The sequence below is a fragment of the Seriola dumerili genome, unplaced genomic scaffold, assembly GCF_002260705.1.
Source record: "Seriola dumerili isolate Sdu_G_001 unplaced genomic scaffold, Sdu_1.0 BDQW01000216.1, whole genome shotgun sequence".
Taxonomy (NCBI): Eukaryota; Metazoa; Chordata; class Actinopteri; order Carangiformes; family Carangidae; genus Seriola; species Seriola dumerili.
In genome coordinates, this window is record NW_019174471.1 from 1,096,617 (window position 1) to 1,122,039 (window position 25,423).

General features: G+C 40.5%; 1 protein-coding gene across 1 annotated transcript; it reads left to right on the forward strand.

Annotated features, from left to right (window-relative positions):
- Nucleotides 1–239: 239 nt before the first annotated feature.
- Nucleotides 240–24,389, forward strand: zcchc2 (zinc finger CCHC-type containing 2). The gene is made up of 14 exons (XM_022754042.1): nucleotides 240–1,336; nucleotides 6,138–6,258; nucleotides 6,778–6,848; nucleotides 10,343–10,414; nucleotides 11,688–11,788; nucleotides 13,966–14,069; nucleotides 14,812–14,874; nucleotides 16,152–16,212; nucleotides 16,443–16,572; nucleotides 18,112–18,179; nucleotides 18,557–18,633; nucleotides 19,196–19,312; nucleotides 19,433–21,088; nucleotides 22,141–24,389. The coding sequence occupies exons 1-14, from the start codon at nucleotides 539–541 to the stop codon at nucleotides 22,200–22,202; spliced, it is 3,501 nt and encodes a 1,166-aa protein (XP_022609763.1). The 5' UTR covers nucleotides 240–538; the 3' UTR covers nucleotides 22,203–24,389.
- The last annotated feature ends 1,034 nt before the right edge of the window (nucleotides 24,390–25,423 follow it).

Here is a 25,423-nt window from a genome sequence, read left to right on the forward strand (position 1 = left end):
TACTGTACATTTACAATGCACAGAGGGCTGTACATTGGAGTATTTTAGATGGATAATAATGAGTAGCCTAGAGACATTTACATTTAAAAAAAACAAACAGAGTAAAAAAGTAGATGTACATTTACTACTGGGAGAATAACATATTCACGACAGAAATGTGCTGACTCCAAGCCTGTGATAAGATATTTTTGATATGATGACTGAACATGTAAAAAATATATAAAAATACTAGCCTACATTATAATCAGTTTTATAAAGCCTGGTGAAGGTTACAGAAAGTCCACCAACAGTCGCAGGGTGGCAGCAGAGCGCTTATTGTGCATTGCTACTCCGCCGGAAATGGGCAGCAGAAGAAGAGCGAACCGTTGGAAAAAAAACTACAGTACTATCGCCGCGTCAGATGATTAGCTAATAGTAAAAACACTGTCAAACGACGGATAGTTCGCCTCTGTTTTCAGCATTACGATACGGTGTAAGTTGTCAATAATGTATATTGGTCCGTTATTTACACTTTGAAGCCTCTCTCGCAGCGCTGATAATGCTGGAAATGAAACTGCCGATGAAAACGGGCGAGGAAGGAGGCGACGAAACGGCCGAGGACGATTCATTGGATCAGTCGGAGCACCAACATATTCCCAGGGCTGTATCTCCCTCTTCGGTGTCCGACAGGCTGGAGGAGTCGCTGAGACCTCATTTGTATCCATCCCAGTTGGACAAGGAGACTGTCTTTGAGTGGTTCGGCCTCCATCTAAACCCCGCTAAGCGGATCGAGTTCATGTGCGGGCTCCTACATATGTGCCAACCCCTGGAGCTCCGCTTTTTGGGATCTTATTTGGAAGACCTCGCAAGGAAAGATTACCATGTTTTACGGGACTTTGAGTTTCGGGCAAATAGTCCGAGCGATTTGGGAGTTTTAACTGACGTGATTGACCCAGTGGTTAGGTCCAAACTCCTAGTCTGCCTGTCCCTCCTCGGGTCTGACAGCAGGGAATGTGCTGGAATACTCTTTCGGATACTGAGCCATGTAGACCCGGCCTTGTTCTACAAAAATTATGATTACTCCCTTCTTCCATTCAGGGGTCCTCACCATCACCCGTTCCGTCCGCCGTGTCAGGACGGGAATGTGTACGGGCGGACAGAGCAGACCTGCGGCTTGTCCACTTACGAAACAGCGGCAGGACCTCTGGAACAGTTGGCGTTGCTTTTTACCATGGCCTCTCTACACCCAGCTTTCCATTTCCACCAACGGGAGACGGTCCGAGGGCAGCTTGACAAAATAGAGCTTGCTGTAGAGGAGAGACGTCAAAATCAGCTTAGAATAAACGCCCAGACGACGGTAACTTAATGACCAATAAACCAACATTATACTATTAAACGCTAAGCTAGGTCGACATTTGCTTAACTTCAACTTTTGTTCTTCAAAGGAGAGTTTAAGTTTGTTGTATATGTGGTTATAAGTAAAATTATACGTAAGCATACATGTATAGCTAATTAGATAATAATATTTAACGTTACATTAGGCTGCATATTACAGCATGCTGAGTAGTGTGGCAGGAAAGGTCCTTTTCTTAGCATGAGCTGTCGTCCATGCTAACAGAGTTAGCTAACGTATATAAGCTAGCCGGTTAACCTGCCAGCAGCTAAGTGGTTCCAACTAGTGACACCAGCCATGTTAAAATGGTTAACATATTGCTAGGACTACGTTGCTTTTGTCCCATTGTGTTGCTTTCCATTTGTTAGGGCTGTGTATCTACATCCTACTAGATACTGTTATCTTTCTATATGCCCTGTAGAGTGAAAGTCATTAACAACTGGCTGCTAACCGGTGCCCTGTTAAAGCTTTATCCAGACGAAATGCCAAGCGCTGTTCTGATGATATTGTCTAATTATCCAGCAGCCTGCTACTCCAGATTGCCTATCCCAGCTGGTCTGTGCTATAACTGTGCAGCAGCAGGTGTTTGTCAAAGTGCTCTTTAACTTGTAGCTGTTTAAGTATTGAGTAGGGAAATTTTTACTCCAGCCGGACAGCTGATTTTACCGATTTTCTTCTCTTTTGCGGTAGAAATTTTGTCAGGTAAATTATCTATTGAGGAACTTGGTAAATTGAAGTTAAAATTTGCACCTGTTACTTTTCAGATTTTTTTTAATAGCAATAGTAAAATGTAACTCCCAAGGTTATCTGAGATTGAGCTGTTGCCTGCTTTTTACACAGCTGTTTCTCATTTCATCCCTTAATTTGTAGTGTACCATTAGAGCTTTCGATGAAGTAAAAAAAAATAATCAGACAACATAATGAAAGACATGCATGTGCCCTGGAGCATATGTGTGACTTATATAACAGGGGTAGTCATGCCTTTGATATTTGGATGTCAGATATTTTTCCCCACCTTGCAGTTCAACTGCCTGGTTTAATTCAGTTTGATTTTATTTATATAACACCTAATCATAACATGCATTATTTCATGGCACTTTACAGAGTAAGGTCAAGACCTTACAATATTATACAGCAAACCCAACAGTTATTGTTGTATTGAAGCACTGTCAGACTGGTTTTTACAATGGTAATAATGAAATTGATACTTATGGGTTTATTAATGTTATTAATAATGACAGCAGCAAATACAGAAACACCAATTATTTATAATAATGACAATAACAAAATTAATAATGATGATAGAGCTGCACAATATGCAAAAAAAAATCATATTGCGATTATTTTGGTCATTTCTGTTGTTATGGTCATCTTTGCATTTAATTTTCACTGAAAAATATAAAAATGTTGATGTGATGTCTTGTACCAAAAAAACATGTTCCTTTACATCTGGAGAACATGATTTGTAGGCCAGGGCATCTCTGTAGGACCACAACACTTATAGTGCAATCAATGTACAACTATGTTGTTTTGGTAAAACAGGGTTTCTGAAGAAGAAGAAGTTTATTAATGTTGTCATCATTTACCTGTTGCCACCTCAATAGAAAGCAGGTACAGCAGCACATTTGATTCTCTTGTAAATCAGTAGGGAAAGAACATATTTTTTAGACAACAGGTGTGTAGGAAACATAATTCCAAACATACAGAAGACACAGTTGAATACCCAGACTAAACAATTGAAACTTAATGTTATTTTGATAATATCTGAGCTTTCTTGGAACCAGAAAGGTACGTCAGTACTTAAACCACAATAGTGGTTGCTCTGGTTGCTCCATCTTTAACCAATATCCATGAAGGTCCACAATTAGTAGGTTTTTATTTCATGTGGTTCCAAACTAATTCAAATAGCTGATCATACTGATTAGACCCGTTTCCTTTCCTCAGGTTGGGGTTTTTTAACTGTGGAAAGAATCACTCTACTGTGCTTGCTTGAAATTAAACCCTCCAGACTGTAGAAACATAAAGTGGGGTGAAATCAGAAACACAAAGTTAGCCCAGGGTTTCCTTCCAGAAAACTATTAAACAAAGATGGTAAGAATTTTCTGTTGATCGAAACATTGTTTCAGCATTGAAAATGAACAGTCGTGAAAAATTAAGTACAACCCATGGAAATTGTTGATTTTTTTTTTTCATCATATTTGAACAAGCAACCATTTGATCCTCTTTGAAATGGTGCCAATTAATACAGGTGATCTACTCAAATAAATGACACATTTAGTTGAATATTTCACTATATTTTGTAGTCATTTTCGTTTTTTCAAAAAAAGGGATCAGTCGCATGGAAAGTCACACCTTTTCGATCCATAAAGGAGGAATCACATGTAGCAGATTAGGTATCAGTGATTTCAAAAAGATCTTCAAATTATTTGAAAGAAATCAATCCATTATAAGTGAAATTATTGACAAGTGGGGAAACTTTCAAGAGTAGACCATTTGATGCAAAGAGAAGTCTCACCAAACCCCAAAATTTCATCACCAGATCTGCTGGTAACTCTTGCAGCTGTTGGTGTCAAAGTGCATGCGTCTATAATCAGAGGGAGATTGCATAAATTTGACCAGCAAGGGAGCCTTGCCAGGAAAAAGCCTCTGTTTTCTAAAAAGAACATCAGAGCAAGACTAGTTTGCCAGTGAACATATAGACATAAGCCCAGCCTTTAGGATTAATGTGCCCTGGACAGATAGATAAAAGATAGAGTTGCTTGGCCACAGTAACAGTAGACATGTTTGGTGCAGACCAAAGACATCTTTTCAGGAGAAGAACCTCAGCTGTGAAACATGGTGGCGAAAATGTTACGGTTTAGGGTTGCTTCGCTGCCTCAGGGACTGGGCAGCTTTGATTCATCTATGAGTTCTGCATTATTTCAAAGAGTACTTAAAGATAATGTTAGGCCACTTGTCTGAAAGCTTAACCAGAAGGGGATCTTTCAACAGGACAAAGATCAAGCACACTAGCAAATCCACCAAGGAATGGCTCAAAGAGAAGAAATGGAGGGTTATAGAATTGCCTAGTGAAAGCCCAGATTTGAATCCCATTGAAATGTTGTGGGAGGATTTGAAACGGGCAGTGCATGCAAAAAAACATCTTGCAACATAAGGAATTTTGCATGGAAGAGTGGTCAAAAATTTCAGCAAGTCAATGTCAGACTGGTTGACAATTATCCAAAACGCCTACAAGAAGTTATTTCAGCTAAAGGGGGCAATACCAGCCTCTGTGGCCAAGGGTGTACTTACTCTTTCCACAGAGGAATATTAAATCTATTGATATTTTTGTTTAATAAATTATTGAAAAAGCTCACTTTCATTTTGGCTTTGTTTAAATAAACCTCCTCTATCTTTAGGCACTGTATCAAAGAGGATCAAATGTTTGCTTGTTCAAGTATGTTGAAAAAGTCAACTGTAAATGTACACTGTATACATATTAATGGAAAATCACTTCCCTAATCTGAAGTCATGTTAGGAATGCAAATGTAGCTGACTCTCGAGTGTCAAGAGTTTCCCATCAGCACATGAGCAACCCAGTTTACATTAGGCATACTCTCATCAGTTTAGCAATGAGTGGAAATGAATTGTCAGTATCTATTATAAATAAGTCTATCGGTAGTCTCGCAGAAAACGTTATTGTAAAACAGGCAATAATTAAAAAGTTAAACGTTACTTAAACTATTGCTCCTGCCTGATAAATCATCGCTGGTGGTTGACTACTAGAGGTAAAGCCCACATACGATGTTTAGCATTGCATAAGTAGCAGTAGAAATGTGAGCTACATTTACCTTTTTCGTTTAATACAATTCAAAGGGGAATTCCATTCCATTTTACCCACCATGTTTTCAGGTTAGGTTTACCACTTCATATGTTAAAAAACAAGCCCCGCAGGTGGAGCTACACGAAAATGTGTTAAGTGATGAAGACGTGATGAAAATGAAAAATTTCTGGGTTTGTGGAGTTAGAAAGAAGTGAGCATACCAGACATCTGCAGCCTGCTTCTCATCACTGCTTGAGACTAGCATTACACACCACAGTCTATCTATGATATAGGAGACCAGTGCTAAACCAGAGCAGTTCTCTTGTAATACAGTGACTTTACCTTTAAACAACACTGAGGGGTTGTCTCTGTTCTAGATGAATCCGTGGGGTTGACATCATTGTGAGTCAGGGCCTGGCCTGGTGAAGATGCACAGCTCTTAATAAAATCACACTTGCCATTTTTAGAGAGATGTTCTGTGTCTGGACCGTGGCACTGTCAAATCTGGTAAAAGACAGACTGTGAATGAGAGGGAGGTCGTGGCATTTCTTTGTGCTTACATAAGGTCTGCTCAGTCCCTTTGGATTGTCAGACAGTTATGCTTTAGTTGCCTTTTTGAAATCCCGCAGGCTGTGTTTACATGAATGGTGTAGCTTGACTGTTATCGCTTTTGCTGTTCCATTTCCTTTGGTATTTGTGTTGTACACACACGGTATATTTGCTGTTCACTTTGAACTGGAGATTAGTGGGTTTTCTTTAGGCTTTTCAATCCTAGTCACTGTATATACCAGACTACATGATTAGCTACATGATTAGCTAACTATGAAACCTATAGTTTCATATTTAAATGAAATTATAAATTATTAAGATCTTATGACATTGTAGTTTTGCTATAACTAAACATGAAACGTTGAAGGAACCAGTATGTGGCTGTAACTAACTTCATGTTTTTTTGCTTTCTAGGAGCTAACAGGTCAGAAGGTGGATTACCTGCCTCCCCCAGCGCTCGGTTTGGGAGAGTGTACAGCTTCTCATCCTCCCTGCCAGAGCCGACGCTCCAGCCGCTGGGCAGCACAGAGAGAAGGTAAATGGAAACATCGTGTATACTGTACATAATAATTGTTATTAATGTGATGCTGGTGCAACAGGGCAGCATTTTGATTAGTGGATCCAGTTTGTTCAGCCTCTTGATCTACTCTGTCAGCAAGGACAGTGCAAGGGACAAATATCTGTCAGAATAATAGATTTCTTCCGGAAAGCAAGGACATTAGTTACTATAGCTAGAATTGTTTTTTGTAAATTTAATTCTTATTTTCCTTTTTTCTGTCATTTGCGTGGCCTTGTAATTTTTTAAAATGCTTTTTATGTTGGTAGTTTTGCACAATGACCTCACATTTTTCTGTATTTCCTTTTTGAATAGTACATGGTGTTGACACATACAAGTTCATAGTAAGCGGTAACAGATAATTGTATGGGATTAAGTATTTATATAGGCTTTCTGTAGATGTGTTTGTCAAGTCAATATTTGCCTTGTCTCTAGCAGCTGTGATACAAAACCTGTCACAGAGTCATAATAGTTCATTTCTGGTCTCTGTTGCTGCAGCGGTGCATATAGAGGGAATTGTGCTCAGGGGCATCTCCCGGACCAGAAAAGACAAGGAATACAACTTTGAGGTATGTAACACCACAAACACACACACACACACACACACACAGCTCTGCTAATATGTGTGGATTAGGTGTGATTTGGTATGTTTATATATGTAATCTCAAGTACAGTAAGACTGTTTACACATTCATTGTGGTTATGTGTGGTGTTTCCTGTAGCGTAGCTGCGGGACACCACACATGCACACGCACATGCGCACACTTTCCGCTCTGTGGCTAACACCTTCCTGCATTGTGCTTTCAGCTTTGGTAGGTAGCCAGTTCACTGCATTCGAAAGATAAAACAAACAGTTAGCTTGATAGTGGAGTGTAACAATAACAGCTTAGTGAAAAACCTTGAAGTATTAAAGATAATGAAATTTAATAGAATAAACTTTCAAACAACCTATCTCAGGGCCACATCATTGGCTGCCTTTCTATAGGGCAGAGACGCAGGCAGAAAGTGATCATACCACATGGTCTCTTTCAGTCCATAAACCACGTTCAACCCCACACTGCTCAAAAATATAAAAACATACAAGCAGATGAACAGGGTGCAAGTATTACACACTGTCCTGCTACTGCTGATGCCCTATTTAAAAAATTTAAAAAATATTTCATATTAGACAACAACTCCTGCTGCTGAATCACTATCAGGTCAGAGGACATCATGGACTCAACTATTCACTAACCACAGCCTTCATATGCTAGTTTGTACGTGAGGTGTCTCTCTGGCATCACTTTCTCCCGTTGGTGTATTGTGCTGGTTATGCCAGTGTCAGCCTGGGGATAAGGCCTTTTTTAAAATCTCCAACATGATTTTTGAATCTGTTGAGCAGGATTTTAACAAGGTGGTTGCCCTGTATGTTGTAGCAGCCAAATTAAACTTGACCATGCAGGAAAAGAGCAGGTTCTGCATACGTCCATATTATTACAGGCATCATTTTGAGTGTGTGGGTTGGCTGTTGTAGGAAAATCTGGGGATTTTTTTCTTTATTTCCTTTATTCCTTCTTTTGCCCCAAATGGCTAATTCCACAGTGAGTGAGTATTCAGTGCTGCATTACAGAAAGAAAAATTCAGTAAGACAGATGGAGAGGAGACACTAACAGTCCTGTTGCGAGCTTTGATAGTCAAGCCAACAGCACTCACAACAGTGATCCACTCTCACTCTCCATCTGTTTATACTGGACACAAATCACTGATGCACACTCACACAGACTCAACACCCACATATTCTCACATGTTCGTACTGCACCCATGGGCTAAATAGACGTGTCGTTTTTATCATGTTGCATAATTAACATACCTTAGCTATAGATACGAATATTGTATAATACTGGGAAGGGCTCCTCCAAAGTCTCTTTTGAAAAAAGGTTGACTGTAAAAAAAAAAAAAGGCTGTAAAAATCACTTTTCCTTCATGTCAGTGTGTTACCAAGTTGGGATTTCCTCTATAGTTTCCATCTAGTTATTTATTTTAAAAGTATTATGCAGTTTTACTGGGAACACTGATTATCAGTATCAGCCAACAGACAGTTTCCCATATAACTGAGCCCCACAGTATTTAATCTATAGTCTGCCTATTACAATACTTAACTGAATTCTAAGCCCAACTTCATTAAAGCGAACTGAAGTAGTTGGCCCAATAAAACCAATCAAGTTGAGCCTCACTTGCCACAAGATAATGTAGCTAGCTGGTATTAAGACAGTAAGTCATCCCCTTAGTTGTTGCATGATAAGTCATAGCTTGCTATTTTTGTGGGTGATACAACACTGAATAAGATGCTCTGCAATAGCATGACTGTCTGACTATTCACACAGTTGATTTTAATACTTTAGCATCTACTGCAGACATAAAATTCAAATACAGTACTGTTTGAAGTGTTAGCTGCTAAAGGCAAAGTGAAGATGCTTTCAAAAATATAATGACATGACAATTACTGTCATACAAAGTTTAATTAACAGAGAAAACTAAATCAAATCAATATTTAAAACAGCACAGATTCTTCTCAGGACACTTACTTGGCAGGCAGGTTGTTCCTAGCCTCTTGGAGAACCTGCCACAGTTCCTCTGTTCCTCTGTGGATGTAGTCTGACTCAGTGTCTTCTGTCTCTTCCTGAGATCTCAGACTGACTCGATTTTGTTGAGATCAGGGCTCCGTGGGGGCCGAACATAAACTGGCACAGGCAGCTGTGTGGTGGAGGCTGGCCGGACATAGTGTATCAGTCAATAAAAACACAGTTTGACTGATGCTTATTGATCTGATAATTTATAATTAGGTTTTTGGTCTGGGACACTAAATAAGCATTGATCAAGTCATCTTTAATGAGCCAATTCTGATCAGTGTCCATTCATAAACTGCTTGGCCTTAAGAAGAGCACAGTGGCACTGTTCCTGTCCTTTGTTAATGGATTCCTATAGCTCATACAGTCACTCATGGCCACAAGTAACAAACAAATCTATTTTATTTACAACCTGGTTGTGTGTGTAGAAGTTAGAATTTTTTACGATGTTTGTTTCGTATAAAGAGAAGAATAGAAAGTGTTAAAATATGAACATTTCAAAAGTAGATGTTGTACAGTCTGAACCATTACATAACTGAAGAACATTTGTTCTTCTTAAACCCATTATATGTCATTTTCTGTCGCTAAGGGTCTCTCAGTGAAAACAATAACAAAAGACGGAGTTTGGTGACGTCATGAAGTAGCATGGGAGTTGTTGTCTCCACCGCTATTGCCATCATTGCAGTTAGCTTCTCCCGGTTCGGATTCCTTCATTGTTAATCATTCAGGAGGTTTTTATCAGGAGCTGAATTATCCACAGAGGTCTCCTCATCTCCAAAACAAACAGACCTGGTGATTATAACTGTAAAAAACAATGAATAAAATTGTTTCACGTTCAAAAATCTGTGTTTCTCTGACACTGTTTTGCGGACACAAGATGTCTCGGAGGGGCTGTGAGTCAAGCTGCAGCTGACAGCAACTTGTTTGTCTGACCTAATGACTAAAAAGTTTAATGTAAAAATGGGGCCTAAAACTGGATAAAAAGTCATCTTTGAATCTTCTGGCAGACAAACACAACAAAGGGCATATGACGCCATTGACAGACGACCAAACAAAATAGACTGTTTCCTTGATTACAATTACAGATTTCTCTTGGTTTGAAAATTGCTAGAAACATTTATGTTAGTACACAACTCAACAAAATATATAACATAGGTTTACTCATTTTTACACATTTCAATGCAGCCAAGTTAATGTCATACCTACATGATCATAGAGGGGGATGAAAAGGCAACAATACTATTTTTTTTTTTTGTGTGTCATGTTATTTTTGTTGATCTCCAAAAATAGATCACTTAAATCAACGTTGTGTAATCTTCTCTGTTTGGGTGTGTGCTTCAATATGTGTGTGTTTACTTTTTACTATGACATTATACCATCATTGCGTCTTGACGTCGCTGTTGTCAGTCTCATTGTCGTCCATGTAGTGATGGAGGTTGTCCTCTGCTGTGTTTCAGGTGAAGTGGTCAGACTCTTCTTCTAGCAGTGTGACCAAAACCCATCTGGAACTGGAGAACTTCCTTCTCAAGGTATCCACTTTTGTTTTAGCATGTGATTAAGTTATGGTTCTTAATCACAGGAAAAATCACAGTTCCTTTCCAGCCACACCACTCTAAAGGCACAGACATACTTTTCACATCCACATCTGCAGACAGCTGCAGGCTTTTCCCTGGTCATGGCATCTGGTTCCATTCATACTACAACTGAGGGTCTGTGTCGGTCCGGTGTTCTATACCTGAGCATTTCCCAATCCACACTCCATTCTAATTGGTGGCAGTAATGCTCCACAACGATGTTTGCCAACCGGTATAAAAAAATCAAAAATTAGAAGAAGAGAACAAGAGGAAGGCAAAAAAGAAAATATAATGTGCAAATACTCAATCCCAAAATGGATCCAGGCACATAATGTGTTCCAGCAAGTTTCCATGGAACTGTCTGAATAATTCAAAGTTTTAATAAACAGGGGTGTATTAATGTAAGTAAAATAATGAATCTTAGTTAAATCAAAGTTCAGTTCCTGGTCCGGTGTCTTGTGAGGTGAAACTTGTTGTGATGAGTGTGTCAGCACCATGGACAGTGTCAGAGACCCATATACCTTTTTTCACATAAGATCTTTTGTCACAGTCATAAAATTACAGGTGTAAATAGTAAAATGAACAATGGCTGAATTCCATTTAGCTACTTCAGTTTCAGGGTGCTGGTATTGTGCATGCAGACTCACTGTCAGTGAGACAGTTGAAAACTTCAATAGAACTGAGCCACCATTCATGTGTAAATGTTACAAGACCTGTGATTTCTCTGCAGTGACAAGTCAAAATATCTACTGTGAAAAAGACAATTTTACTGCCTTATTAAATGATAGAGACTGAACTTTTAATGAAGAATATTTCTGCATATTGTGGAATTATTGCCAAGTAGCAGAGAGTGATGTCAACATTTAAAATGTTCAGGCAGCAAATAACAAGATAAAAGGAGAAGATTTACTTTTACAAAAGTAAACACCAGTCAAAAGATTTGTTTTCAGTCTTCACCGTTTGAGCTACAGTGTGTAAAACAGTTTAAAAGCTTTATGCACAAACTCCAATGATGTTCAGTCGAGTCTAGAAGACAACTGACACATTCTTCAGCTAAAGCTTCATTCAAGACCACTGAAGCTGAATCCAAAGCTGCACCGCTGCATGTGGTACGACACATTTACACACTTATGACTGTTGTAGCTGTTACCAGGCAGACAATGATAGCTTTAACCTGTTTCTCAGTGAATCCTGTCTGTTGTTTACCTTCCCTCTTTTCTCTGTACAGCTTCCTAAGGATCAGTGCACCGAGTCCTTTGAGAAGAGCATCCTGAAACTCCTGAACCAGGGAGACCAGCATGAGAGCAGGGAGGTGGAGAAGAACCTCAGGTACATTACACTGTGGCACAGTAATTTCCTATTACTGATCATAATTACATAATTTGATTACAACCTCATTGTTTCCTTTTGTGAGTCTCAGTGGCCAGTCTTTCTGCTGTGTTGGATATTTTCATGGTTAGATAGAGTTAAAATACATTGAATTTCAGTTCGGGCAGTTACAGAGGGTGGACTTGTCTGGACTCCATGCTGTTGTTTGGTGTTCTCTGGCATTCACACCATGTAACATCATACGAGAACATTACAAACTGCAGCCTTGACCGAGGACAAACCGCTGTCCACACTGTGGTCACTTTCGGGGCTCTTTGGGTCATTTCCTGTATGTAATAAATCTTGAGTACATTCTTATTCCTCACTGTGCCTCAGCTCATTTAGAAGGCAGCTGACACCCATGCTTTCTGGGCTCAGGAGGCAGTCAGTAGAAACACCCAGAGAAATCCAAATCAGAGCAGTTAACTCCCTACAGGTGTTCAGTAACCACTCACGTGTATGAGCTGTTGTTTGTCACACAACAGAACTTTCTGTAACCGAAGATCGACAGCCTGTGAGTGTTATTAATGCTAATATAACAAAGCAATGCCAAGAAAAACACTGGATGAGAATCAAGAATGAGTTGAGACAACTGCGCCCCTCACCCCCTCTGACACAAGCCAAATTCCCACCCCCCCACCCCCGCTGCAAATTTTCAGCAGTTTGTTTATCTGCTTGTCAACAGATTTTCTACATAAGGGGAAATATCTGTATGTAAGAACAACGACTAAAGATCATCATTTTGAGCCCTAGTCAAAATGTCAAAATTTATTGAATGAGTGCAACATGCATAAAGGTTGATATTAATTTTTTGTCTTACTGTTGGGGAGTAATAATGCTCAAATTTTTGAAACTGCAGTTCCCATAATGCTTTTATGGATGTAACCAGAAAATATTTTGCCATGGATTCAGGGAGTTAGCTGTGGCTTACAACTTGATTCCTGTTTTTGTTAACAATTTGGCAAATTGGCACTGTTTAAAGTATGCCAAATTGTCTGTTAGCCTTTCCTGTTTGCACTGTACACATAGACATACAGACAAGTATCAGTGGATTACTTTGATACTGAAGGAAACTTTAAAATGTGACGATTCTTAGGCGAGTTCTAAAGTTATAAAGAGTGTTTTGTTTTCAATGATTTTGTCAGAGTAATGACTCAGAGAAGGAGTGAAATCTTTGGCACAAATTGCAGCAGTTGGATGCTAATGGTTTTGAAGAACCTTCATTTCCTCAGTAAGCGCTGTCTTTCAGCCTCTGCTGCAGCTCCAGCTGCTGACTGTTTCAGTGAATCAAATCACTAACAAACTACAACAGATGACTTCAAGTTGTATTCTCCCCTGGGGAGGAACCTCTCACATTGAGAAAACCTCTGATCTAGAGATACAGTTTCACTAAGGTTGACTATGACTATTTCTTTTAAATAAATCCAAATGATGCATGCAGCTTTTTACAGTTGCCCCTATAACACACTGTCAGGCACCAGGGATCTTATATTTTGTGGGTGTGTCATAGTTGGATGGCTGAGAAGAGGTCAGGCTGATTTTCAGAGCCAGTTATGCCCTTCTACTCATTCACAGCTTACACACACACACACACACACACACACACACACACACACACACACACACACACACACACACACACACACACACACAGTGGTGTCCATGGTGCATGAGTCTATGGGTTTCATTTTGTGTGAAGTGAAACTGGAAAATGAAACTTATCTCCCTGAGCTCCAGCCCATGACTCGGCTGCATCACTTTTATTTGCAAGTCTTTACGGATCTGGGCGTTACTGGTGTCAGGACAAAGCCTTTTGTTTTATTATGTTAACTGCAGTATGTTAGTGTAACTACAATATATTGGTATTAGGAGAGAGCTCTAAAGATGGTTACAACAGTTAATTTTTTTATTAATGAAGCGCTGATTTGCATGTTCAGGACCAGTGTGTTGATATGGTTTGAAGAGAGCGACACAAAGCCCAGTACTGTGACAGACATGAACAGGTCCATTGTTAATTGTGTTTTAAGTATGAAACAATGGCTTATTATAAAGTAATTTTAAATGGATTCATTTTCTCTTACAGATACTAAAACAAATATATGTAAAAGAAAGTAAAAAATGTAAAACTGTCTTTTCAGGGAGAGGTTCCTGTCTGCGCCACCAGTCTTCAGACAGACCAGAAAAGTCTGCAGCTTCTTCAATTGTGACTCCAGTTACTCTGCTAAAGCTTCTTCTTGCAGATGTGAGTATCAGACTAAGAATCACTGTCCATGAAGCTGTGAAGGAATGTGTTTTTCCTTCCCTTATAACATCTGCCCTTTATTCATATATTTTTAGCATATGACATGGTTCCTTTTAAAGTCAGCTTCAGTGATATGATCTCACATGGACACCACACACTTTCAGAATCTACTCTCTGTTCTCTTCTTCTACAGTCACTGAATAAATCTACTGTAAAACTGCAGTTTTAATTGTAGTTAAAATAACAAGAATGTTATTGTGGTATTGTGGCATTGTTAAAATCTTACAATAACAGTGTCAGTGTATTTTCTCTGATCTGTTATGTTCTTTAATTACTAATTAGATAGCTCATTATTGAGAAAAATATATTTTCACAGTCAGAACACTCATGGTATTGTTACTAAACCTTTGGCTAGACATGAAACACACGGATGTGGTCTGGCTCCAGGTAATTCATACATGATACAGTGGAAAAAAACACCTGGACAGCACAGAGAGCACATAAAAACACAAAAATGTAGGCATACTCCGTCATGGTTCCACGCATATGGAGGAAAATAAGTTTTTATGGTGATGTAGTGGAAAAAAATGTCTTTGTAGTATCAAAGGTTTGATAAAGATGAAGCAGTAACCCAGAATGGGTGCCTGCAAGGGGCATAGATCTCCAGCAACAGTTGTCACTGAGATGTGTGACCATAATCCGATTACTGTTGTCAGAAACCAAGTGATTGTTTTCTTTATAGGCAACTGCCAGCTGGGAAAGGCCTACCAAGGAGACTGCTCTGACGCCTCCAGTCAGGAGGAAGGTGAGACGAAGTGAAAATCTTTTACAGCCAATTTCCTCTGCGTAGAGTAGTAGTGGCAGGGAGGGAGCGACAAAGAGGACAAAAGAAGCGCACGGGAGCATGTATAATCAGTGAATGAGGCCTGACTGTGTGCACAGACAAAGCAAAGGAACAGCCCAGCAAGTAGAGCTGTAGTCGCAGCTTAAAAGCTAACTGGAGTTTATTTTTGGAGGTCGTTTGGAAAGGCTGAGTGTGTTTCAAATCCTCATATTTCTGGGCTATATTTGCCGGGTCATGTGCTGGACTGAGTTCAGCGCGAGCAGCAGTCCCACAGCCTGGCTCATAGTTTACATCAGAATGCATGAATGCTCAGTTAATGCTATGAGATTAATAGAATAGTCATTGCTGATACTGCTAATTAGATAATAAAATTACATTATATTTAGGTTAAAATAAACCTAAATATAACTTGACTTTTTCAAACTAAACAGTGTCATGTCTTAGCTCCCAGCACAGATAAAGGTCAAGTTATGCTTTGTTGCTAAGCTTAGTTTAGCATTAAGACTGAAAGAATGGGGAAGTGCTAGCATTGCCCTTTGATAGTAATTAAACCCCCCATCAACAAGTCATTTTAACTGTAAATGTAATGTCCTGTACTAGTCTCTGACTGGCTGCTTTACATGTAAAACACATTGGTGATAAATATCAATACTGTACTGTATTGATAATGTGAACACTTTCCCCCACTGTGCCACTGTCAGAGTAAACGAGCCCCACAGCAGCTATAACAGTGAACTGATGCTGTGCTGATGGTTACAAACTATTTTATGATATTTGAGTTGCTACCTTTCCTACTTTACATATTTGTCTCTTTCTTTATGTCTCTTTTAACATAAGAAGTAATAGGAATAATAAGAAAGAGGACATGTTTGACTTGATTTGACTTTCAAAAGGATATCTTTATTTTCCTTAGTTAAATATCTCACTTGAACTGTGGTGTTAACCTAACTTGCTTCATTTTCAGTGGACTTAGGATAGTGACAGATTGTGGTATAAAGGTTTCATTGGGCTTTGGGGTTTAGTATCAACAGCTGGAATTAAGAGCAGTAATGATACTAATATGACAGCGGTTCTATATCGTCAAATATCTGCTCTGGTCTATATTTTAAAATTGTGATACCGAGCAGATTTTTTTCCTTGTCATAGCGGGAAAACATCTACAAAAAGCATTTTACATCTTGTGTCTTGATTATTGATGAAAAGTAGTTGTAATGATGTTTTATTGATCTTTCTCTCAGATGTAGAGTCGTATGTTCAGGGACACAAGAAGAAGCATGGGACCAAGAGTCCATGTCAAGGGTGAGTAGACTGTCTATGATCTGTGCCTCTGACATCACTTCAGCAAATATAGCAGCATAAATAATAATGTAATCATAATAATACTACTGTATCATTATAATACAAAACAACAGCTGATCAAAAGGAATACAGTTCAGTAATAGTGAAACACGCTGAGACTACATTATTATTGACCTTTTTATGATCTAATACACATTTGAGAGGACAACACTTACATTCCTCTCCGTCAGTCTCTCTAGTGCCAAAGTCTCCCAGGGGGACGGGCGGAGAGGGGGCCACGCTGCAGAGGCCAATGGTCCGGCAGAGAGGAGGAAGAAGAGCGGCACTCTGAGAAGCAGTCAGGAGGCCGAGCAAGTGAAGGTAGAGGCCTCCTTTGTTCAATCCTCTGAGGAGAATCCACTGGGACATGTAATGTTTCCGGTGTAACTGTTCTATAGCTCTGAACCTTCCTTATTAACGAGAGAGAGTAGCCTTATTAAAAAACAATGATTCTTGTGTTGATGAGTCTATCTGAAGTAAGAGGTCGGCGGTGGTGTGAAAGTTTTCAGATCATTTTAAATGATTGATTGTGAGGAAAAAATTAAGAAACACATTTTAGCTTTTCTTTGAGGGTTGAAGGTTGACTGTTCCTGAGTGGTTTGGGTTGGAGGTCTTGCTGGGTCAAGATGTTTTGCTTTTCTCACCTGTAACAGCAGCAGAGGTATTTACCAGTGTAGGTTTGATGATTAACTCAACTGTACAGTTCAGAACCACAGTTCACAGCTACGGACAGTTCCATGAACACTAGTTAATCATTACAGCTTGTAGTTACACAAAGGCTACTCCTCTGTACGTGTGTGTGTGTGTGTGTGTGTGTGTGTGTGCGCGTGTGTGTGTGTGTGTGTGTGTGTGTGTGCGCGTGTGTGTGTGTGTGTGTGTGTGTGTGTGCGCGTGTGTGTGTGTGTGTGTGTGTGTGTGTGCGCGTGTGTGTGTGTGTGTGTGTGTGTGTGTGCGTGCGTGCGTGCGTGTGAGAGAGAGATTGGATGTGTTACACACTGCCACGTGAATGGGAGTACTCACTGCTAATCTCACTGATATAGGTCAAGACTAACTGTATGTGTGAGTGGGGGAGAGACACACTGCTGCTGACAAAGCACCCCCCCCCTCCCAATAGAGGCTTAACACATAGTAAATGTAAACCTTTCTGCTGCACAGTGCTGCCCCAATTTCTTGTGATTGCAACAATTATTACTAAGAATATTCAAATGTCACTTATTTTTTATGAGTTTAGTTTTATGATTTCTTCTTTTCCCCATAGATCATGAAATATTTAGTTAAATTCTACCAGCATTGGTACATAACGAAGATAACAAACATATATCACATCTTTTTTTCACACAAGTAAATTCATGATACAGCAAACTGACTAAAAATAACTTCCATACCATGTTACTCCAAAAACCTGACAGTAGGAATGTAAGGAGCAAGTCTTCCCTCCTAACATTTAATGCTCTCCTTTGGGACATTTGGATAAAAATAACTGCAAATGATATAACTTACAAAGAGTAGTATAGGTTTTGATTGTCCATTTATGTCGGTAAAAACTTAATATGATGTCAGCTGGAAGTTGAGACTGGAAAAAATGTGGCTGTACTATTTTTGCACCATTGTTTTCCCCTTTGTGTGAAACACAGCTTGGTGTCTGTCTTTTGCTGTTGTGGTAATTTAGATACTTTGTAGTGACTCTGTGATGCTACAATTTCCTAATTAGTGGTTAACTTTTGACCACACATTATTCAGAGGTACTAAGCAAACAAAATTACCATAAATAAATTCTTTGAAAATTGAAATCTGTTGTAAATGTTTTGGAAGAAACCTAAAGCTGCTCTGAAATGTTCTGACTCATTCTCTTCCTCACAGCTCCAGGAGGCTGAGAAGAGAAGCCACACAGTCACTAAAACCAAGAGCAGAGTCCTGCCCACAGACAGGTAGGTCAGCCGCAGCTTATCAGAGTTTAATGACGGTGTTCAGGTAACTTTGCAGGTATCGATGCTGCAGTGTGACACGGTTGAGTCAAATATAAATAAAGCTAAAATAAAAATGATGCATTGAGAGAAAGTCACATGAAAGCCATTAGCAGTGGTTCTTTTTATACATCTTTGTGTTTCAAAAACATTTGATCAAATCAAATGCGTGATCTGTATGGTCACAAGATGATGTATTATCACTGATATTAAAGCTACTTATTTCACTGCACTGCTCAAAGGTCTTCTGCTCATCACGCATCTCATTTACATCTTTTGTTACTGAATTTCTCTGCTGACATGACTTTGTCCCTTTGTCCTCCATCTCTGCCTCCTTTCAGGGACAAGGGGAAGGGAAAAGGAGCTGCCTTTGTGACCAATGGTAGTTTGGTGCCAGTTCTGTCACCTCAGAGGAAAGGTGAGTGTCTGGGTGACTGGTTGTAACAGACCAACAGTGGGAAGGGACATGTAGTTCTGGATAAATTGTGAATGTGTGACACAGATATGAAACTATGACACGAGGGAGGGAAAGACACTGTGAGGTAAAAGAGACGGGATCGTGCTGCTGTTCTAAAAACAACAGGAAGTTAGGCCACTGATTTGACTGAATATTAATTGCACCCCTGCTCACAACCCAGTCAAAACAGAACACAGATACGACCCACATATTTTTAGATTCAGTGTAACTTAGACTTTCCAGGGGGGTATATCATTAAGTCCATCACAAATAAAGGTTCATAAGTCCTCTTTAGTTAAGTTTTCTTCATTGTCAGAATACAATACAAACAGGAAGTGCCCCTATTACAAACAGGAAACGCTAAAAGCTAATTCAGCATACTTTTAATGGTGCACAAGCCTAAAAAATTGGGCTCAATATGAAGGAAAAAAAAGAAATGGGGCTCAAACGTGTTGATGTTAATTTAGCAAATAGTGAGACAAAGAATAATAACAGAGTGACAAAATCTGAATTTCATCTGCAGGTGGAGGTTCAGGTCCAGATACTTTTGGTGAAACATCATCAGAAAGCTACAGTTCTCCATCCAGCCCTCAACACAGAGGACCAGAGAGCCTGGATAGTGAGGATGACAACAACAAAGGTAAAATACACAAACACACTATGTATAAAATACACTTGTTTTTATAATGAGGGATGTAGCTGTGTTGTGGCCTCTCTCGCAACATGAATCTGTTCTGACCTGATGTTGTGTCTCTGTTAGATACAGACAGCCACTCTGATGATTCCAGTAAAGGTCCTGGCCCTGACGTCTTCTTCACACACCAGACTAATCCAGCTGTGGTCGGGAACGTCTCCTCTGTCCATCCTCTGTCTTCCAACAACCACCGGGCTCAGATGGAGCCCCTCTGCCCAGACACCAGCGCAGAGTTCCCCCCTCTCCCCTACATGCATTCTCTGCCCTACGTTCTCCCCAACGGCGCCACCGACTCTCCACTTCCACTGGTCCCTCCTCCCAGCCAAAGCATCATCCCTGATGGGAAGCCCTCATCTGGGACTCTGATGATGCAGATGCCCCTAGTGCCTCCTCCAGCCATCCCAGGCCCTGGAATTGTGGGAGACCCAGAGAAGAGGGACATGCTCCCGACGTTTGGGATTTCACCCATTGGCCTCCACCCTCCAGGAAGTCTTGCTGTACAGCCTCTGGTTCAGAGGTTCAAAACAGTTCTGTCTCACAGCCAGGGCGGCCCTGACGGAGCCTCAGGAAGTGGTTCTACTCCTGCTGTCCCACAGGCTTCACACCAGGCCCCTGTAAGAGCCATCAGTGTCATGACTCCTGGCCCCACATCCTTCTCTTCTCCTCTTCAGCAGTCTCTTCCCTGCCAAGACCCGGCCAGTGTCAGCTCAGGTCTGGCCTCCTCTCTGCCGCATGTGGAGACTTCACATCCCAAGCACCCCAGCTTAACCTTACCGTCTGGCCTGCCTTCCCCCTACACCCTGCCCCCTGCACCCACATCTATCATGCCTACTGTAGGAGCACCTGCTGCCACTGGAATCGCTCCATCTACTGGACATGTACAAGCAGCTGTTCCTCCAGCTGTGCCCACCCACACCCCTGGACCTGCCCCTAGCCCCAGCCCAGCACTTACTCACAGCACGGCACACAGTGACTGTACATCCTACAGCAATAGCGGCGCTACCACAGGAAGTGCCCCTGTTGCCCCTGGCAACCCTATTACTCTTCAGCAAACCCAGCAGCAACAAGTGGCTCCCCAGCAGCCGCAACCTCAGCAACAGCAGCAGCAGCAGCAGCAGCAGCAACCAATGGGCTGTGGGACGTGTGGCTGTCACAACAACTGTGGCGGGCGAGGCAGCAGCAGTGTCAGCGGAGCCTCCAGCTGCCAAGCACCTTTATTCTTCCCCACCCACCAGATGGCAGCAGCAGCAGCACGGCAGGTGTTCAGCGTTCCTCCACCTCTCTTCCAGCTAACAAGCCTGTGCAGCAACAGCTACCTCACCCAGCCTCAGCCTCCTCACCAGGCTAATGGTGCCGCCACGCTGCCCACCTTCTTCACCGCTGCCCCACCCCCTGCACACCCATCCCCTTACGGCCCTCTCCACACTCACTCTCACAGCCATGCAGACGTGCCATCACACATGCTGGGCACCCAGGCGGCGGCAGTGGCGGTCGCCGCAGCCGCAAACTACAACCTGCAGCAGCAGATGGCGCCGGCAGCATCGTTCTGTCAGCGCGTCTACCAGCACGTGTACCCAAATCCTCTGGGGATGCTGCCTGCTGCGACACTGGGGGGAGGTGGAGTCAATAAGAAGAACGGCAATGTGTCCTGTTATAACTGTGGTGTCAGTGGCCACTACGCTCAGGACTGCAACCAGCCCTCCATAGACTCCACACAGCAAGGTAAAGCAGCTACAAGGTACAGGGAGAAACAGAGGACCCTTTAGTTTTCCCTTCCCAGAATCCACAGCAGTCATCAGAGTCCAGCATTCAGCCTAGACCATGAGAAGTTAGGGTAAATTTTGAGTTGTTCCACCTGTACCACTGAAACACTCACTGTACCAAATAGCATCAGTGTGAGGCCTGAAAAGCCAAGTCTCGGTTCAGACTGTGAGTGTTCTTACGCGGAATAAATCCTGGAGAAGAGAAGCTATAGCAAAAAGCCGACGAGTTCGTCACACATAGATAGAGATCAAAGACGGTGTGTTTGTTTTGACTACACCTCTGACTGATTAGCCAGTGAGAGAAGTTCGTATCAGCTCCTGGTTTGTGTGTTTATAGACACACAGCAAGAGAAACTTACCTCAACAATCTACAGACAACAAGCAGTAGGTGGAACCACAGCTGTAGAGTTCCTGTGTTTTAGGATGCAGTCATACATGTGACACCGTTTCACCATTTTAATGTGAAACCGGCTGTCAATTGTCAGTTGACAAACTAAAACACAGACAAGCTCGCTCACTCATGATTAACAGGCTGAAGATTATCCAGAGGGGGGAGCTGTTAAGTCACTGTCAGACCAGTTCTACACTGCTCAACTTCGCCACCTTTCCTGTAGAAGATAGTGAAATCTGCAGGTTTAAACTGATGAAAAATGAAGATCTGAAACTACTTTTTCAAAACAGTGAACATTGTGTCATGCCATGAAAAACAACTATGGCAACATTGATAATAGGTCTGATGTTCCATGTGAAGTCTGACTTTCATAGTGACTGCCAGTTCATTCAACTCATTCAAAGAAAGTCTTTGGCTTTTCTTGAAAAATATGCAAAAACCTAAAATATACAGGAACAAAAACACACAAGGTTTAGACTGAGAGAAAAGCAAGCTATATCCTCACTGACCTTATATAATGTTCAGATTATCATTTCCTCAACTGATTGTGTATCCTCTGTGTGTGTGGATACATCTGTGTGTGTCCATGTGGTTGCTTGTGTGTTGGTGATTCATTGCAGGTGGCTTCCGGTTGAAGTACGCAGCCTCTCACATTTCAGAAGCGTTTGACAATGCCGACTGAAGAAGAACAAGAAGAAGAAGAAGAAAGGATGAAGAGTTCCTCTGGTGTCGTCTCCACAGTGAAGGTCCTGTTCTCCCCCAGGCGATGTGTGCGAGCGGTGCACTAAAGCTTCTGTGTTCTTCAGGAACAAAAAAGAAAAAATTCAAAAAGAAAGAGTGACCTGCCAAGGGCTCAGTGGACAAAGCCTAAGTACTTGTGCCTGAGAAAATCCTGTTCTGTGGAGGTGATACACTGTCTCACGCACACCAACGGTCCATGTGACTCCCGGTCCCTTCCCTTTCAGTTTGTTTTTGATATTTTTGCACTGAGGGTTGGAAACAATTAACTTATTACTTAATTATTAGGAAGTTGACAGATATTTTGGGGAAATTTTTGTTTTGTTTTTACATAAAAGTGGAGAATAGTCTCGACTGAAAAAGGTTCTTATTTCACTTATTTCTAAAACAGCGTATTTATGTGTTTTCCCCCTTATTAGTTTACCTGGGGTTTTACTGTCTGACAGAATTGTATAGCAGTCTTCAAAGATTTAAACAAGAATCAAAACATAACATAAGCAAGAGGGGATTTTATTTTTTCTTTTAATTTTCAAATTTGCTGTAAGTTTTTTGAATGTACACCTTCTCATTTAAGGAATCTGACTGTATCAAAATGTATGGATCTCATGCATTTTTGCCACTTGATATATGTTTGGTTAGAAAGTAAGTGCTGCTTTGTATTTTATTTTAAATGTTTTACTTGGTGAAATGCACTATAGTGAAGCAGGAACTTAAGTGCACTAAAACAGTCCTCACCACAGCCAAGTTCATGTTAAGGATCTTGTTATTTTCTCGATCAAAATCAGAACGAAATAGCAAACTAATCAGCAAACACCGCATTTTGACTGTTTTAGTCTACTTTAGTATTACAGGTGTGAAATAGTTTTTATGGCTAACGTTTTACAGCGAGATCTCTGTGTTCTAAATGAAAAATTACAGATAGTGTAGAAGAAGAAAATCAGTCTTTCTTGATCACAGTTGAGTGAACCAACAGCAGTCAGCCCACTTCTCTATCAGTCATCTACCTGGTAGGATGCAGTGGAGCTTTATGGTCGCTGAAGAAATGTTTTTCTTTTTTGCCCCCCCCCCCAACTCATTCAGTCTGAAGCTGGGCTAAAATTCCCACTTTCACCCACAGAAAATACAAACATCTATCGGGCAGATTCATGCTCTCCAGAAGAGAAGGCTATTCTGGTTTGGACACTTATAAGCTAAAGACAGGACGTAAAGTTTTTAACCACTACTGGGAGGACTCTAAAGGCCTCAGTTTGCTTCAACACAAGAGTGTGTGTCCAGGCAAAAGCGTGTTAAACCCATTCTGATTGGCTCTGTTGTCACAGCCTCCTCCGGCGTCACAATGCCACCCCGATCGCTCTCCAAGAATAATGTCTTTTGCATGTCTGCGTTGGCCCTAAATTCAAATTGATTATTGTCTCTGCCCCTTCAGTTTATTTGAGTCTTACTTGTATAAGTCAAATCACAACAGCTGTACAGCTGTGTCAGTCTCATCCACGCTTGATGCCATTTTTCTGTCACTATTTTTATGGATGTAGCGAGGTAGGTAGCTTGTTCTGTTGGAAGATGTTCCCATTCATAAAGCAAGACTGTAACGTTTGCTGAATTGTGGCCTCGAGTGATTTGACAGGATGTTAAATGTTGGAGAATAGTAAGAGTCATAAAATCAGTGAACTTCACAGTTTTAACCACACAGCGAGAGACTATAGTGACGCTTTAAGAACACTACAGTTTGGTATTGTTGAGTGCAGCCTCTTGGGGTCTCTACAGAGGATTAAGACTGTCAAGCTTATATTTTTATACAATTTTGAATGTAGTAGAAATATTTCGGCTGTTGCCTTCGTGAGCGTAGGAGATGGAGCAGTAGGGCCAGCTTTAAACAATTTAGTCAAGGGTTGTCGTTTATAGTCTGATAATCATCCTGAATTTTCCTTTTGTTTCTACTTGACAGACAGACTGACATAAAGAAGAGAATTTAAAGCAAGTTTCATTTTTATCTCACAGTTGCATTTAATTTTAAATAGTTAACAGGTAACAGCTGATTCCATTTTAAGCCTATATAACACTACACACTGAGGAAGGCAAAATCTGACATTTCTGTACTTGTTAACTGAATTAAAAAAAAATGTGAAAGATCTATAGTTTTTATTGCTGAACCAATATTTGCTCATTAACATTTTCTGAGGGTTTTCCTAAAGCTATTGTTTTTAAATAATGAATGGGAGGCAGTGTGTGAGAATATGGAGGCCCGAAGTGTTCAATAGTATATAAATAAATAAAAAAAAGTGAGTGAAATAATTTACAAAAACTATTAAAACTTAATTCCATGTTATGACGTGTTATTTTTATTCATTTCATTTTTACATTAATTTCAAAATGTCCGTTAATCACATTGAACTAACCTCTCCTTTTATTTATTTAGCTAGACAAGCCTGCACAAGCTAATTAGCTAGGCAGGGTTGTGAGCTTGGTTTATTATGAGAAACAGACCAGCCTACCTAGTTAGTCACCTGATTAAAGTTATTTATTTGTATTTATTTAATATCGAACACTTTTGGCCTCTGTAATAGAAAGTGTCCATAAGGTATTAAAAGTTCTCATTACAAAATAACGGCAAGATGACATTGAACATCTCATAGCCTGTTGATAGTGAAGTGTGTACTGTATGAGTCCATCTGAAGATCACAAAAATGTTGGATTTTTTTTTATTTTTTATTTAACAATAACTTTTTCTAAGCAGCCATTTTTTCTCAGTGATGCTCTCAAGTGTTTAAAGTTACTATAGTTTTTTCTAATTAAGTGTGTGTGAGAGACTCTGCTCTTCAGTTGTTTCAAGCTCTTGTGGACGTTCTGCTTGTTTTTGTGTTTTTGCTCAAACTGCTGTCAGTGCATGAGGTAAATATTCATCTACGCATACACAGCTGTTTGTCCTGAATGCTTAAAGTGACTGCCAGGAGATTCCAGTGGTGGCGACCATGACATATTTAATGTAAATCTGTAAAGAATGATCACCATCAGACACACTGCTGTTAAATGAGACTGTCTCCAGTTTCACTTTAAAGATTATTTATGTCCCAAACTGTTTCCCAGATATTCTTCCTTTCGTTCAAGACTTGAAGTGGATCAGAAGATCCTTCTGAGTTCTGGATCCAGAGATCATGAGCAGTGACC